Source organism: Mytilus californianus, unplaced genomic scaffold (genome assembly GCF_021869535.1).
Source record: "Mytilus californianus isolate M0D057914Y unplaced genomic scaffold, xbMytCali1.0.p SCAF_4, whole genome shotgun sequence".
Taxonomy (NCBI): domain Eukaryota; kingdom Metazoa; phylum Mollusca; class Bivalvia; order Mytilida; family Mytilidae; genus Mytilus; species Mytilus californianus.
In genome coordinates, this window is record NW_026262690.1 from 50,758,826 (window position 1) to 50,773,860 (window position 15,035).

Genomic DNA, 15,035 nt, shown 5'->3' on the forward strand with positions numbered 1-15,035 from the left:
CATTATGACATGTACAATAACTATTTAATTCAAGTTTTGTTTTATTTCATCTTACATAAAGTTAAAACAGTGAGGACCACATTAAGCCTCTATCCTGTCATTTAAAGATTGCTATATTTATCCTGGATTAAGCAAGTAAATTAACTTCTAAGAAAAGCAGTATCACCAACAAATCGAGAGGTTCTTACCCTTCAATTTTTTATCTTTTCAGTGGGGATCATTTCTAATAAAAACAATCTTTAATTAGAAAAAAACACCTAGATTCAGATTGTTTAAAACTTTAAATACTTTGGGTGAAAAGTTACACACGCTTTAACAATTACATTTATTTTTTGGTACAATGTACCACAATAATATGTGTAGAGATCCTCATTTTTTTTAAACTTGTTTAATCAAAATTACACTTGATAAATTTTGTATTTATCTTTCAATCCAAGAGAAAATTGTTTTCTTAGTATTTGTTTGTGTTTGCCACAAATCTGTTAGATAGGGTTTTCTATTTGAAAATTCATGGTTTAATGTATTTCATTACAATCCAAGCAATTAATCATAATGTCCAAAAAATATCCAAGTAAAATGCTCCTTTTTCAAAGTAAAAATTATATTCAATTCTTTTTTTTTTTAACCAATACATTAGAGTAAAAGTTCAAGTACTGTCAAAAGATAATATTTAGTTCTAATGCATAAATCATGTGATAAATAAATGTTGTAATTTTCTGATTAGATCTGTAACAAAATCATTGGTAGTTTCATAAAATTTTATACAATTATGTGATGTTACTGAAGCAAAAATACATTAAATGGCAATTTCATTTCAAGCAATAAAATATTTACAACTTTTGAGTAAAATTTACTATGACTGCTCTTCAATAATTCATTGTTCATTTTAAACTCTGTTGGAAATAAATCAATATAAAATAACTTTGCACATTTATGATGAAATATAATTTCATAAAACACTGATCATCTTGTCAACAATTTTTATATGCTAAGTAATCTAAATATAACGTTTGCCTTGATTGAATTTCTTAGACAAAAACTGTCAAATCGCCATAAAATCTAATTAAACATGATGCATAAATCTAACAGATATTTAATTTCCCCAAAGAGCACTGTGGAAAAAAATCTTGTAATTTTTCAATCAATTAAATTGTTAAACATTAAACCTTAAACATTCTGAACAAGACTAAAGAATGAATCAATTTATACTTTATCATCCTGACAACCAAACAATGTTTATGAACAGAAGAAATTTAATATAACTGTCTGCTGATTACCGGTACTCTAACGCAGATCATATAATAAACTGTTATCACAGAGATATGTCTCGCTTTTTTGTAATTTTGATTATGCAAATGCTGAAATTAAAATGGCAATACTTAACAAGTTAGGCTAATATTCAAAGTCAATGTACCATGACTGAGGAACATGGCTAAACCATCTCCATGTAAATGAGATGCACCAATGCTAATACAACTTCATACCAAATATCATTGACTTACTATAAGTTGTTCCCTTTAAACAAACCTAAACACAAACATTAACTTGTAAACTATGTAAAAGTTTCGAAGTCAATGAACCATGAAGAGGGCGTGGAGCTATATAAAATCTCCATGGAAACGATATTTACAAATGCCAATAAATTTGCATACCAAATATCACTGACTTAACATTTTGTTCATCTTAAACTGATCTTATCACAAACTAATACATGTAAAATAAGCAAAAGTTTCAAAGTCAATAGACCATGACTAAGGGGGCAGGGCCAAATAATCTTCATGGAAATGAGATGTGCCAATGCTAATACAACTGTATACCAAATATCATTGACCTACCACTAATGGTTCCCCATAAACTGACCTAATCACAAACTAATACATGTAAAATAAGCAAAAGTTTCAAAGTCAATAGACCATGACTGAGGGGGCAGGGCCAAATAATCTCCATGGTAATGAGATGTGCCAATGCTAATACAACTGTATACCAAATATGATTGATCTACAACTTGTGGTTCACCACAAACTAGACCTAATCACAAACTAATGCATTGTTGAAGCCACCATCGCCGCCAGAAACAGCATACCTATGTCTTGCTTTTTGACTCTGTCAAGCGAGACAAAAACCAATAATTTTTAATTTCTTATTCTAAATTAAACATAATCCTATCAAAAAGTTAAGTACAAAAATGTATTATCATTATGTATGTAAAGAACATGCATATATAATGGGATTAATAACTTTATAAGACAAATTTCATGTCTACAATTAATGAGATGAAACCGTCATTAAAAAAAGCTATCCTATCAAATACATGTACAGTGAAAACTGTTTCATGCATATTAAGGACAACTTAAATGGAAACATGGCAATGATATAATTTATAATCAAACTTCAGCGGACCTTCGACCTTATTTTTGACAAAATATCATTCATTTATGCTTGTTCTTTGCTTAGAGGAGGAATAATGAAGACATTTTCATTCTTTTATTCATAAAAAAAGAACATTTTATTTCCAGTTTAATTTTTTTCCATATGTGTCCATAAGACATCATGCCCCTCTCACACCATAACAAATCTAAGTTCAGAGTACTGCATAAACTTGGTCAAAAACCCATACTTCACATATATTTAAAATAAATGGAGAATGTGTCCATGGGACACAGATGATGATGCCCTTGCTTGCATATAACGTTATAAAGGGACATAACCCTAACTGAACTGTGTTTTGTAGTAATAAGCATTGTGTATAAGTTTCATAACATTTGGTTGAGGTAAACTAAAGTAAGAGAATGTTACAGAAACTAATTTTAGGACGTAGGGATGTACGTACAGACGGACAAGGGTAACACTCAATGCAACCTCCGGTGCGGTGTGGGCATTAAAAGGTTACAATCTTATGACCATGTGTACCGGTACTCACTTTCCCATTAATGTGACCACCAATTCATGGTAAACAACCTTAAGGTAAACATATACTTAATTCTGATACAGAACCAACAGGACAAAAACTACAGGAAAAGTCAAATAGAATTGTTCGCAAGCAAAGTGAAGGTCAATGTGGATAAATTTTGCACCTTCTTTTAAAGCAGAAATGGCCACTGCACAATACTTTTCCTCAAATAACATAGTTGCTCAGATCAAATTAAATAGAATCAATTCTCTGTAAAATAGAGGTAATGGGGGAATATTTTTAGCAAGTGAGACAAAAACTTTCATACTTCAATGGAGTAAAAATATTTGTTCTTAGTTTTGATCATAACTGAATGAAATATGAACCCTTTGAGGAATTTGAGTGAAACCTGTTTACCATTCTTGTGGCATGAACATGTTAAATTTCAGGATGAATAATAATGTGTTAAACAGGTTTTATTTAATTATCATTTTCTAATTACTATACAAGTACTAGCTACCTTAACCATATCTATAATATCTCCCACCATTTTGAAGTTTTTTTTTCTAAAATCATTGAGATTAATCATCTTTCTTTAATTTAAAGCAATTGTAACACATTGTACTTTTCCTATCATCTGACATTAATTTATTAATTTTGTTAAAATTATCAAAGCTATTGAAAGTACATGTATATATTGTAACTGAAGGAATCTTCATAAGAAACTTTCAATAAAGGATAGGATAAGAAATTATCTAGCCACATTCCAAGGCTTCTCATTATTGTTTGTTTTTACTGTAATTGCCTGTCATCTTTTTCTTTTACAAAATAGCAAAAATAAACATTTATGTCAGTCTGCAACATATAACAGTGAACAAAAATACTACTTTTATCAGAATCAAAAAATTTGGTTTAAACTTTTGTTGAGTTTTAAACAAATTGAGAAACCTTGATAAGGCAATGCAAATATTAATACTGTAAATTCAGAAATTATTGCGATGTTTTTATTATTGCGAAAAATGCGACAGGGTTATAATCGCAATAATTTAAACTCGCATTTTGAAATTTTTTATATGAATTAAACAGGATTTTTCTCAATATCGCAAAAATTAAAATCGCATTTTAGTCTAAAATGACAAAATCGCAATAATAAATGCACGCAATAATTTCTGAATTTACAGTAACTAATAATACAAAACACCATGAATACCTGACGCTGAAGATGGTCGTGATGATCCAACATTTGGGTTGTGCTTGAGGCTGTTGTAGAAATTAAAAGTCAATGATTCCTCTGTCAATGGTTGCCTAGCACAAAATATATGAAGCACACCATGATGCGGTGTCAAGCCACAACACAAACAACACACATATATCAGAGCTTTATGGTTATAGCAATACTAAAGAACAAGCAGTTTTTGAGCTGTCAACAAAAACACATTGACCACTGTTATCAGCTTTTTTGTGAATCTACCATTTGTACAGTTTTGACATCAAAATCAGCTTTAATCATTACCTCAACATAAGAGAAAATAAACCAACCTCATTTCAGAAATGATGCAAACTGCAAATAATTCTTTCATGTCCTGGCTATACTCATTTTAACATGGGTAGGCATTATATTTGTAAATATCTTTACACTTGGCGTTAGCAATGTGTAAAATATTGACAAATATAATGCCTACCCATGTTAAATAGAGCATAGAGAATGACATGAACAAATTATTTTGATTTTAATTGGTCAAGTTATAACATTTTTAATCTTATTGAATTGTTATCAAAATGTGGCTGATTTTTTCATCTTAACATACTGCTTTTACAGTTGAGCAGTTAATATAATTTACTGAATATATTTGGAATATAGAAAACTACTAAGCACTAATCTATGATCAATAAATAAGCACCATAAAGCTCCAATATTTTCTAAGTGATGCCAACATGCAAACAAAATAGTCTGTATGCAAATTTTCCTGCAATGCCAAAAACTTGATGTAAAATATTTGAAGAGTCCAATCTTAATCTTTTGTATTATAAGAATTTCTTTCTTTGCATTAGCAATTAGTTCAACTTTCCCGTAGACAGTCTTAACGTTTGACGCAAATGAAAAATGTTAAAGTTTGTACCAAGAATGAACTTTTTTGGCAGATATCTGCAAGTTTGGCATTGCAGGAAAAATAGTACAAGTCATTGCATTTCTTGTATATACATGTAGTGTTATATTATATAGTCAGGTATTGTTTTTAGTTATAAATTACAGCATTGATGCAATTACCAAAGCATTCTGTTAAAAACGATATTTTCCTTAAACACTGGACAATTTAAAATGAGAAGCTTTTCTTGTTACACTTGGGTTAGGATCTGTTTTTCTTATAATTTTTAGAGAGATGCCTGCAAACTTTTACATTCTATTCTAGTGTTCTGACAAATACCTCCCCCCCCCCCCCCCCCCCTTAAAAAAAAAATAAAAGATTTGATTTTTCTGTGCAAATAATCAGGTCATCTGTTTCTATGTCATCACAATGGCTAAATCTGAGAAGAGACAGGAAATTTGATGTCTTATTGTCAAATCAGAAATAAATGCAATCAGATGTGGATCCAGGATTTAGAAAGAGGGGGGGGGGACGTTTGGAGTGGTACGGGTAAAAAGTCTGCATTAACTATAAATGTAGCTCCATAAGGGGGCCGGACTCCCTGCCCACTCCCCTAAATTCGTCTCTGGCAATTAAAACATCTGAAGAACTAAAACTCATGCTTGCAAGTAATATTCTAGCATGTAATATTCTACTACATAAAGTACAGGAATTTGATTAATCATTCTCACATTTTTGACAGTTGTCACAGATTCATATTTATTATACAGACACTAAATTTAAACAAATTGAAGAGTTTATACCAAACAAACCATGTATTGGTTACTTCAGTACTCTCACCCCCAAAAATATTGTTATTAAGAAATTAAGGATTAAGAATGCATTTACTTTAATGACAAGCATATTGGTATATCATGCACTTATTATTTGATCATCCCTGACTATATAAGATTAGGTTTGAAGTAAACTGTGTATAATCCAAGTATGAAATCATGCAACTTAAATATGAACAATAATAATTTCAATTTCATTTATTTTTTAAATCATCCACACAAGTAAAATACATATAAAATTTGATTCCAATATAAAGAAAAGAACTGATTGCACATAATTCATTTAAATAAAAAAAAAAACATGTAGGAATTTGTCTTTACATTAACAATGTCTTTTCATTTACAATAGTTATCATTAAGTGCAGTGAAGGGCTTGAGAACAACACCACATCTGTTTATACCTTTTATAATACCAAAAGCATATTAAAAGTGCATTCTGGGAATTGGAATGAAGACAATATCCAAGTATACATATCTACATTATTCAAAGACTTACCTTTGAGCTCTGTGCTGCCCTGTTGGTTTCCTGTGATGGGAGGGTTGTATTGGTGGTTTTGGAGCATACTTTTGTATAGCACTTTCAATATGTATTTCTCCATTTATATTTCTCATGGTTGGTCTTGGAGGATTAGTTTTCTGAACAGCCTGGGCTATCATTGCCTGGTGTTTAGCTTTACTCTGTTCTAACAGAACCCTGCTCTGTTGTTTAAGTGCCTGTTGCTGCTGTAACAGTTGAAATTGTTTACTTGTTTGTGAGGCAGTGTGATAATTCTGTGGTGCTACACCTGTTACTTGACTATAAGCCATGGCTAAGTCACTGTGTAAGTTATGGCCACTATTAGTATCTATAAAATTATTAAAAGTTGCATTAGCACTCTGTAAATTGACATTAGACTGAACCGTCTGACTATTTCCTGCGTGATCACCTGTCTGTCTGTGATATGAAGCTGAAGAAGGACGAGACTTAATTCCCATTTCTTCAGCTGATACAAAGGCTCGTTGGGCACTATCAACTGTCCTACCAGCAGGCATGTATGTGTTTACATTTGTCTGAACATATGAATTGTCTTCTACAGAGTTACTTCTGTACTGAAGCATGTCAGATGGCCTCTGGCCCTTTGCTGTACCAATACGAGACTTAGCTTCCACATCTTGTGGAATAATTGTAGTGCTGTTATATGGTGAATATTGACGTGCCTGTTGTCGTATAGCTAATCTTTGTAATGCATTCTGTATTGCTTCGTCATTGTAAGAATCTGTATAAATGGAAAAAATTATACTTTATTTAGGAATAGTATAAGCAACATATTTAAAATGGCTTTTCCTTCATGATAGGTAAACTACTTATATGTAAAAATTGTTTTATAAGGAATATTATAAATTTCTGCATATCTAATTTCTTAAGGAATTTGTGCACAAAGTTCACTTATTGATAAATTTTTCATAAATGAAACATTAGTGAGCAAGCTGACATACACCTAGTCCTGACATATTTCATATGGGATATATTTACTTATTATACTTCACGTTAAAATGTCATATTTTGATTGGCTAATACGAGGGTGTTAATTTACTCTATTACCCTTCATGGAGATGCTTGATCAAGTGTGCGCTTTATTAAATACGACTCTATCCTATGGCAACTACTCTATTACCCTTGAAGGAGACGCTTGATCAAGTGTGCGCTTTATTAAATATGGATGGTTGTTATGTACAAGACGTCATAGTTTATTACTTTGAATTTGAAATTTAATCGACAGTAATAACAGAACATTCAGTATAATAAATTAAATAACACATATCTGAGAGGGTGATAGAGCAGATTGTTACCCCTCGAAAAGACATTGTCAACCTTGGCTTCGCCTCAGTTGACAATGTTTTCTCGGGGTAACAATCTGCTCTATCACCCTCTCAGCTATGTGTTATTTATATAAAGTCTCCCTCCAAAAATGGTCCCCCATTTCAGATTTTGTTGTTGTTGAACACATCAAAGGTGTTGAAAAGTGGAAACCTTCATTTAAATTTTAAACTAATTCTAATTGAATGAAAACTGTATCCTATGTTGTTTTTACAAGTCCCACTCCAGACTGACTCCTAAAAAAAATGTAAAGGCTTCCACAGATCCTTGTGTCTCGCCAGCGACTGCTGCTGTCAGTGTAAAAATAAAAAAAGCTGACATGTGATAGTAGGAAGTAACAGGTGATATGAAGTCAACAGCTTACATTAGAGGTGTGATGACTTACCTACAGTTGGATCTGTTGTGGCATAAGCAGAAACTGGTCTAGCATGAGCAGCTGACATGGGTCTCATGTGGGGTCTAGTTGTGACCCCAGATCCTACAAATTACCAGTAAATCAATATTTCAATTATATATGTCAAAAAAAAAATTTTCAGTTGTGGAGAGTATTCATGTTACAGATGATAGAAATATAATCCATAACCCAATCAGTAATGCATCTTTATCCAAATGATTGTGAAGGTAGCAGTGAATTAAAGGAAAGTTTGGATAATGGCTTGCATATATTGACTATTGGACTCAAATCTTGATCAAAATTAAGATATATTCAATATTTTATACATCTATATCATGTTATCATTGCTTTGTGATCAGATGCCAAAGGAAGATATGAATGAAAAGTAATTTCAATATTTAAACACGACTATTTAGCATATAATAATATCTTGCTCTTACTGTTTGACAAACTTGAGTGATACTTTAAAAGTAAAAATTCGTAAGGGTTCCACGGAACCCAGTGTCTCGCCTACTTTTGCTGTTGTCTATGTTTTCAGTGTGATAGGGGCATGCATATAATAGATTTACAGTTAATGAAATAAAACGTTTGAAATGTATGAAAAAAGTTATGCTTGTAAAAAATGAATACAGTATGCAATCAAATCTATAGATTTATAAAAGAGTTTAAACATAAATTTATTGAATGAACAAATGATAAAGAAGATAATTTTTACATTGCTTGATGATTAATCCCTTAATTCATCAATAAAAATGCATGTAAATAGAAGATGCAATTATAAAATTCGTTGGCTCAACAAAAATGGGGAAAAAATTATTAAAAATTTTCCTCTAGATACTATCTTTTGATTGTAAGAAGCCTCTGTCCAAGTTTGGTAAAAATTCGTAAGGGTTCCGCGGAACCCAGTGTCCCGCCTACTATTGCTGTTAATCGCAGGCTCAACAAAAATGAGGAAAAAAATAAATAAAAATATTCCTCTCTATACTATCTTTTGATTGTAAGTAGCTTCTGTTCAAGTTTGGTAAAAATCCAGGATAGTTTATGAATCTAATAAATGTTTTAAAAACTTAAACTGCAGACTGTATGTAATGTTAACTGGAAGAAAAACAAAGTCCATTTATAAGTAAAATACGGAAAAAATCAAACAAAATTTTAACAAAATTTCCTTCTAGATACTAGCTTTTAATCATAAACAAGCTTCTGTCCAAGTTTGGTACAAATCCAGGATAGTTTAAGAAAGTTGTTAAAATTTTAAAAACTGTAACCACTGAGTGTATGTAATGTTAACTGGCAGAAAAACTAAGTCCATTTATAAGTAAAAAACGGAAAAAATGGATAATTTTTTTTACAAAATTTACTTCTGGATACTATCTTATGATCATAAACAATCTTCTTTCCAAGTTTGGTAGAAATCCAGGATAGTTTAAGAAAGTTATTAAAATTTCAAAAACTTTAACCACAGAGTGAATGTAAAGTTTCTTGGTAGAAAAACTAAGTCCATTTATAAGTAAAATACGGAAAAAATAGATTTTTTTTTTTACAAAATTTACTTCTGGATACTATCTTATGATCATAAACAAGCTTCTTTCCAAGTTTGGTAGAAATCCAGGATAGTTTAAGAAAGTTCTTAAAATTTCAAAAACTTTAACCATAGAGTGAATGTAATGTTTCTTGGCAGAAAAACTAAGTCCATTTATAAGTAAAATACGGAAAAAATTGAATTTTTTTTTTACAAAATTTACTTTTGAATATTATCTTATGATCATAAACAAGCTTCTGTCCAAGTTTGATAGAAATCCAGGATAGTTTAAGAAAGTTATTAAAATTTCAAAAACTTTAACCACAGAGTGAATATTTGTGGACGGCGCCGACGACGACGCCGACGGAATGTAGGATCGCTATGTCTCGCTTTTTCGACAAAAGTCGAAGGCTCGACAAAAATCCAGGATGGTTTATGAATCTAATAAATGTTTTAAAAACTTTGACTGCAGACTGTAACCACAGAGTGAATGTAATGTTAACTGGCAGAAAAACTAAGTCCATTTATAAGTAAAATACGGATAAACAGGATTTTTTTTTTTTACAAAATTTACTTCTGGATACTATCTTATGATCATAAACAAGCTTCTGTCCAAGTTTGGTAGAAATCCAGGATAGTTTAAGAAAGTTATTAAAATTTCAAAAACTTTAACCACAGAGTGAATATTTGTGGACGCCGCCGCCGACGATGACGCTATGTAGGATCGCTATGTCTCACTTTTGCGACAAAAGTCGTAGGATCGACAAAAATCATTAAAGCAATCTATAACTTTATAAAGATATATAATAAACTAACTTCTAGACTGCTCAAAATTCAGAATCTAAAATAAAATGGCAAACAGATGACAAGTACAGAACAGTAGTTCTATTTATAATTCTTGTAATATATAAGGACAGATCTATCAAGAGAAAATAAACAGCAATATAATGATGCTACAACAAACATATTTCTTAATGTTCTATTCTAAACTTTGGATAATCTGCCAATAAAATAGCAGATATCTATATCTACTTATAGTATGGCTCTCTAATGTAACAATCTTCAATGTACCTGGTCTTTGGCTACTAGTAGAAGCTGATCTAGGTCTATTTGTAGTCAGTTTCTGAGTATAACAATGTACAGCATTAGCAAAGGAAGATTGTGAGGGCGTTTGATACCGAAGCGGTTCTGATGCCAAAGACGATGATGAACCATATTTTGATTCACTGGTTGTAGGTGCTGTGCCGCTGGTGGATGTGGAAGCCACTGTGCCACTAACTACAGGTACAGAAATGAACATGTTTAGTAGTTGATACAATACTGTTAGTATGCCTTTGGGCTGATCCAGCTTTGCAGTTTATATTTAACTTTGAAAATGATAAAGCACTACTAATATCTGGTCAAACAGTAGTGTACTATTTAATTAAAGAGACTGTGTATTTTTCAGAAGAATGCTTGACAAGTAATGTAAATCCAAAATTTGCTTCGGATATTTTCAAAATAGGTTAAATTTGCTGGAAGGTTTCTAATTAATTTTACCAGTAATGCCAAAGCTCAAATAACCTAGAAAACCTGGCAAACAAAGTAACTTGACAAATTTGTGTATAAAAGAGATTTTACAGTATTTAAGCAATATAAATAATTTTACAGATTTTAGCTCTAAAAAAAATTAATTTTAGTTTTCACAGTTATTCCGACATTTTCTCTCTCAAAAAATTAGCTAAGACTCAGCTGTGTCAAAAAATCCCTGTCCACCATCATTTGTAAATTGAACCTTCGTCTAAAAAGGATTTTTAATTTTGCAATTTCTAACATGAAACAAATATTCAAAATGAATGGGTGAAAACATAGTTGATTTCTTGAGGAACAAATGTCCAATTTGCTCTGTAATCAAGGTGAATTATCATTTAAAATGTAAAAGAAAGTTGATAGATGTTCAACAGTGTACTATGAAATGTCTGTTAACAGATATTTAAAGAGCAATCATTTTGAGTACACAATATTCATTTTTGTACTTCTTGTTACTGAAGATGATATATTTCATTTGACTGTTATTTGAACAGGAGCTATAAAACTGAAAGCTGATATATGATACCATATATTTTTTTTTAAATATTAAGTTCCAAAACATATTCTTTTAAATCTATATGTGCTTTAACTGGTACATAACTGTGAATATTAATAAATATATACACATTCTCTACTATTGTCCTATACAAGCAATAATTGTTTGGGTGACAAGTGACATTTGTACTATCTATATCAAGGTATATACAAAGGCTGATCCAAAACTTACAGGACAAAGCTTATAATATCAATATGCTTAGAGTAAATAATAGTCATTTTCAATGAGTTTGAGCATGATATTTAATCAATGTTTAAAGGTATTCAAATACATAATTCATAGGCTGTACTGATAACCACTGCTATTCACAACATTACAGACACAATCTTACAAAGATCTTTCAATACTTTTTTATCATATTATAGGTATTTCAGAACATAATTTGTCATATATTGAGAATAAAACAACACACATTAGACTTTCTAGTAGCATTTTCCATTTGAATAAAAATTACAGCCTTTTGGAACAACCTATGAAAGATACAATTTAACATATAATGTCTTTGAATTACATCACTCAATCAAAATATTTTCCAATGACAAGCAGTATATTTTCGAAAATTTATTTTAGACCAGCTTCTTTTGTTAACATGAACACATTACCTAGGAGCAAAATAATATATCCTTAATGACCTAGACTAAAAGCAGATTACAAATCTATACTTTAGATCATACAATTGACTCATCTGATTTTTTTACCTAACCTAACACTAGTTCCTATTACAAACCTTTAGGAATGTCATCCCATCCTGATAAGACCTGTCTAGATCCTTCATTCTGAGGATTTCTAGCTGCTACAGTTGTAGAGGATCCAGATGTTCCTTTTGAGTGGTTGGATGTATCACTACTGCTATGTTTAGGATTGCCTCCTAAGAAAATACTGGCTGATTTGTTTATCTTTGTATACGTAGTAAGAACATCCTCTAATTCACTTTCACTGCAAAAACAATTATTCTTATCTTTTATTTTACTTCTTATGATTTAAGCATAAAAGCCTAAATATTGTCGTTTTGTGATCAAATAAAGAAAAAGAAAAGAAATATTTTTGGGTTTACGTATCTGTGTAAATTCCTTAAAAATTAAAAATAAAATGCATGAGTTTAAGAAAAATATAAAATTGGTCATTTTCAGTTTTAAGTAACACTTAAAGGATTCTTTTATTGGATCTACTTTGGACATTGCAAAAAATCCTGTCTTTCAACACTGTTCATGAAATTGCAGTGTGAAATTTACATGAATGTTTACCCACCATTATATATTGTAATATATCAAAGTCATAAAAGTAATGGGATAAATGAAATTGTACCTAGCTGTGTTGACAAACTCTTCAAATTTCTTCTCACAAAGAACTTCCTTCTGGTTAGGAAAGGCTTCTGCTATTTTTCCTGCTTTCTTGTCTTGCAACCTTTTTACCTTCAATTGTTCTGTCTCCTGAAAATAAAAAAATATGTGTACAGTTACATGAAAAGAACTATAATTATATGTATGACATGTACCACCATATTTTTTTTCCATACTACAAACATTATTGAACAAATTTTTTTTTATAACATAGCTATAAGACTCAGTCACTTGCCTTATTTAATACTGTTTAACTCAATACTATCTATACTTTAAAAAAAAAAAAAAATTCTATTCTTTTCTACCGACAACCAGTTACTTTTTCCCCTTTTTTGGTTCAAATGGTTGTAATTTCAATATAAGAAGCATTGTTAGATCAGTTCCAACGGAGTAAATAAATACTTTGAATAAAACAAATAGTTGAACAAAATCTGCTATAGAAAATAAAATCTCTAAGACAACCTTACTTAGTATAAACTAGACAAAAATATACATATAAAATAAAACAAAGGTATGGATTTAAACATTTATGTTGATAAATGGACAAACTATAACCATGTGTTGTTATACAGTAGCAAACATTATTGTGTACCTTATTTCTACCAATCCATGTTAACTGGCATCTACATAATACAATGCAAACGAGAAAACTAACTGCCTGATTTATGTACAAAACAATGAACTAAAACCCACACACAAATATGATATACAGCAACAAACGGCAACCACTGAATTACAGGCTCCAGACTTCAGACAAGCACTTACAGAATGTGGCGGGGTTAAGCATGTTTGCGGGCACCCATCCCTCCCTCTAACCTGGGACAGTGGTGTAACAGCACAACATATGAACTGGATAAGGAAAAGGAAAAAAGTTTGGTATCAATTCAATGGCTATTGTGAAGAAGGTAAACTGGAGGCAGGCAGAAACTGGTTAAGGAAAAGGTAAAAAAAAAATCAACATTTGAAAGGCTTTGTATAGATTTTCCCTATTGAAATTTCTAATAAAAAAACAAACATGGGTGATTGATGCCAAGTGAGGGGTATAACTCACATGGCCTTTGACCATTAAGTTAAAAACAAGAAATATTTCACATGCAGGCATACAGCACAACACAAAAAACCTGTAATTGAATTTCTTAAATCATAATACATTTGTTACTTATATAAAATAAGATATTAAAAGAATAATAATTTAGGAAGACACATTTACAAAATGTTACAACAGTGCTACAAACAAGTTTATACTAACTATATGTAACATTATAATCAAGCAGAAACTAATAGCCAGCAAATGATATGTTCAAGGTTACAGAAAAACATTTGGCATGTTAAATTATCAGACTATTTAAATGTTATATCAATAAGTAAAAGCTATACATCTATCAGTGCCAACTTATTAAAAACTATTTCAAAGTTCAATTTAATCTGAACATACTTTTAGTCTTCCTTTCTATCCCTCCAGCAAAAGAAAATAATTTTATAGTAATATTTTTTAGATAAACTACAAACATGCAAATATTTTTAAAACAGACAAATTGGGTACACTCATTATGAAGTAGCAGTTATATGTTCAAGAACCATAACCCATGTCATACCTGATGAGCTTGTCTGACCAGCTGAAATATATGAAAAGTTGTGTGCATAGTACAAAGCTATAAGCCTCTACTTCTACAGAGAAAATAGACAGATGAGTCCTTTGAAGACATATTTACAAAGAATTTCCACTCATATTGAATAAAAAAACTTGGTCATGCTTATCATTTCTTTCAATACTCTGAAGTAAACTAATTTTTAGTTCACTGGTGATAATTTTATAACGGGTATTATTTAGTTGACCCGATAAATTCTACTAAAACAGAACAACAAAAAAAACAAGCATACTTCTTTTTTCAAATCTTTTACTTTTACTACTAAGTGGAAATTACTTTGTCCTACAAATGGAGGCAAATAGGATATAGAATTAATAGAAATATGAAATGCAGTATCTAA

The 15,035-nt window shown here is 30.8% G+C and overlaps 1 protein-coding gene across 22 annotated transcripts in view; it reads right to left on the reverse strand.

Moving 5' to 3' along the window:
* Positions 1–15,035, reverse strand: part of LOC127698380 (tubulin polyglutamylase TTLL5-like) — a 66,168-nt gene that overhangs the window by 5,570 nt on the left and 45,563 nt on the right. For 17 of the 22 annotated variants that reach the window (XM_052201813.1, XM_052201810.1, XM_052201803.1 and 14 more), the window contains 7 exons: positions 14,642–14,662; positions 13,012–13,136; positions 12,434–12,642; positions 10,653–10,859; positions 8,054–8,146; positions 6,307–7,066; positions 4,101–4,195 (listed from right to left, as the gene is read on the reverse strand). In XM_052201813.1, coding sequence (XP_052057773.1) covers positions 4,101–4,195; positions 6,307–7,066; positions 8,054–8,146; positions 10,653–10,859; positions 12,434–12,642; positions 13,012–13,136; positions 14,642–14,662 — 1,510 coding nt within the window. The remainder of the gene's footprint in view (positions 1–4,100; positions 4,196–6,306; positions 7,067–8,053; positions 8,147–10,652; positions 10,860–12,433; positions 12,643–13,011; positions 13,137–14,641; positions 14,663–15,035) is intronic. The other 5 variants (XM_052201800.1, XM_052201796.1, XM_052201806.1 and 2 more) reach the window with 4 other exon arrangements.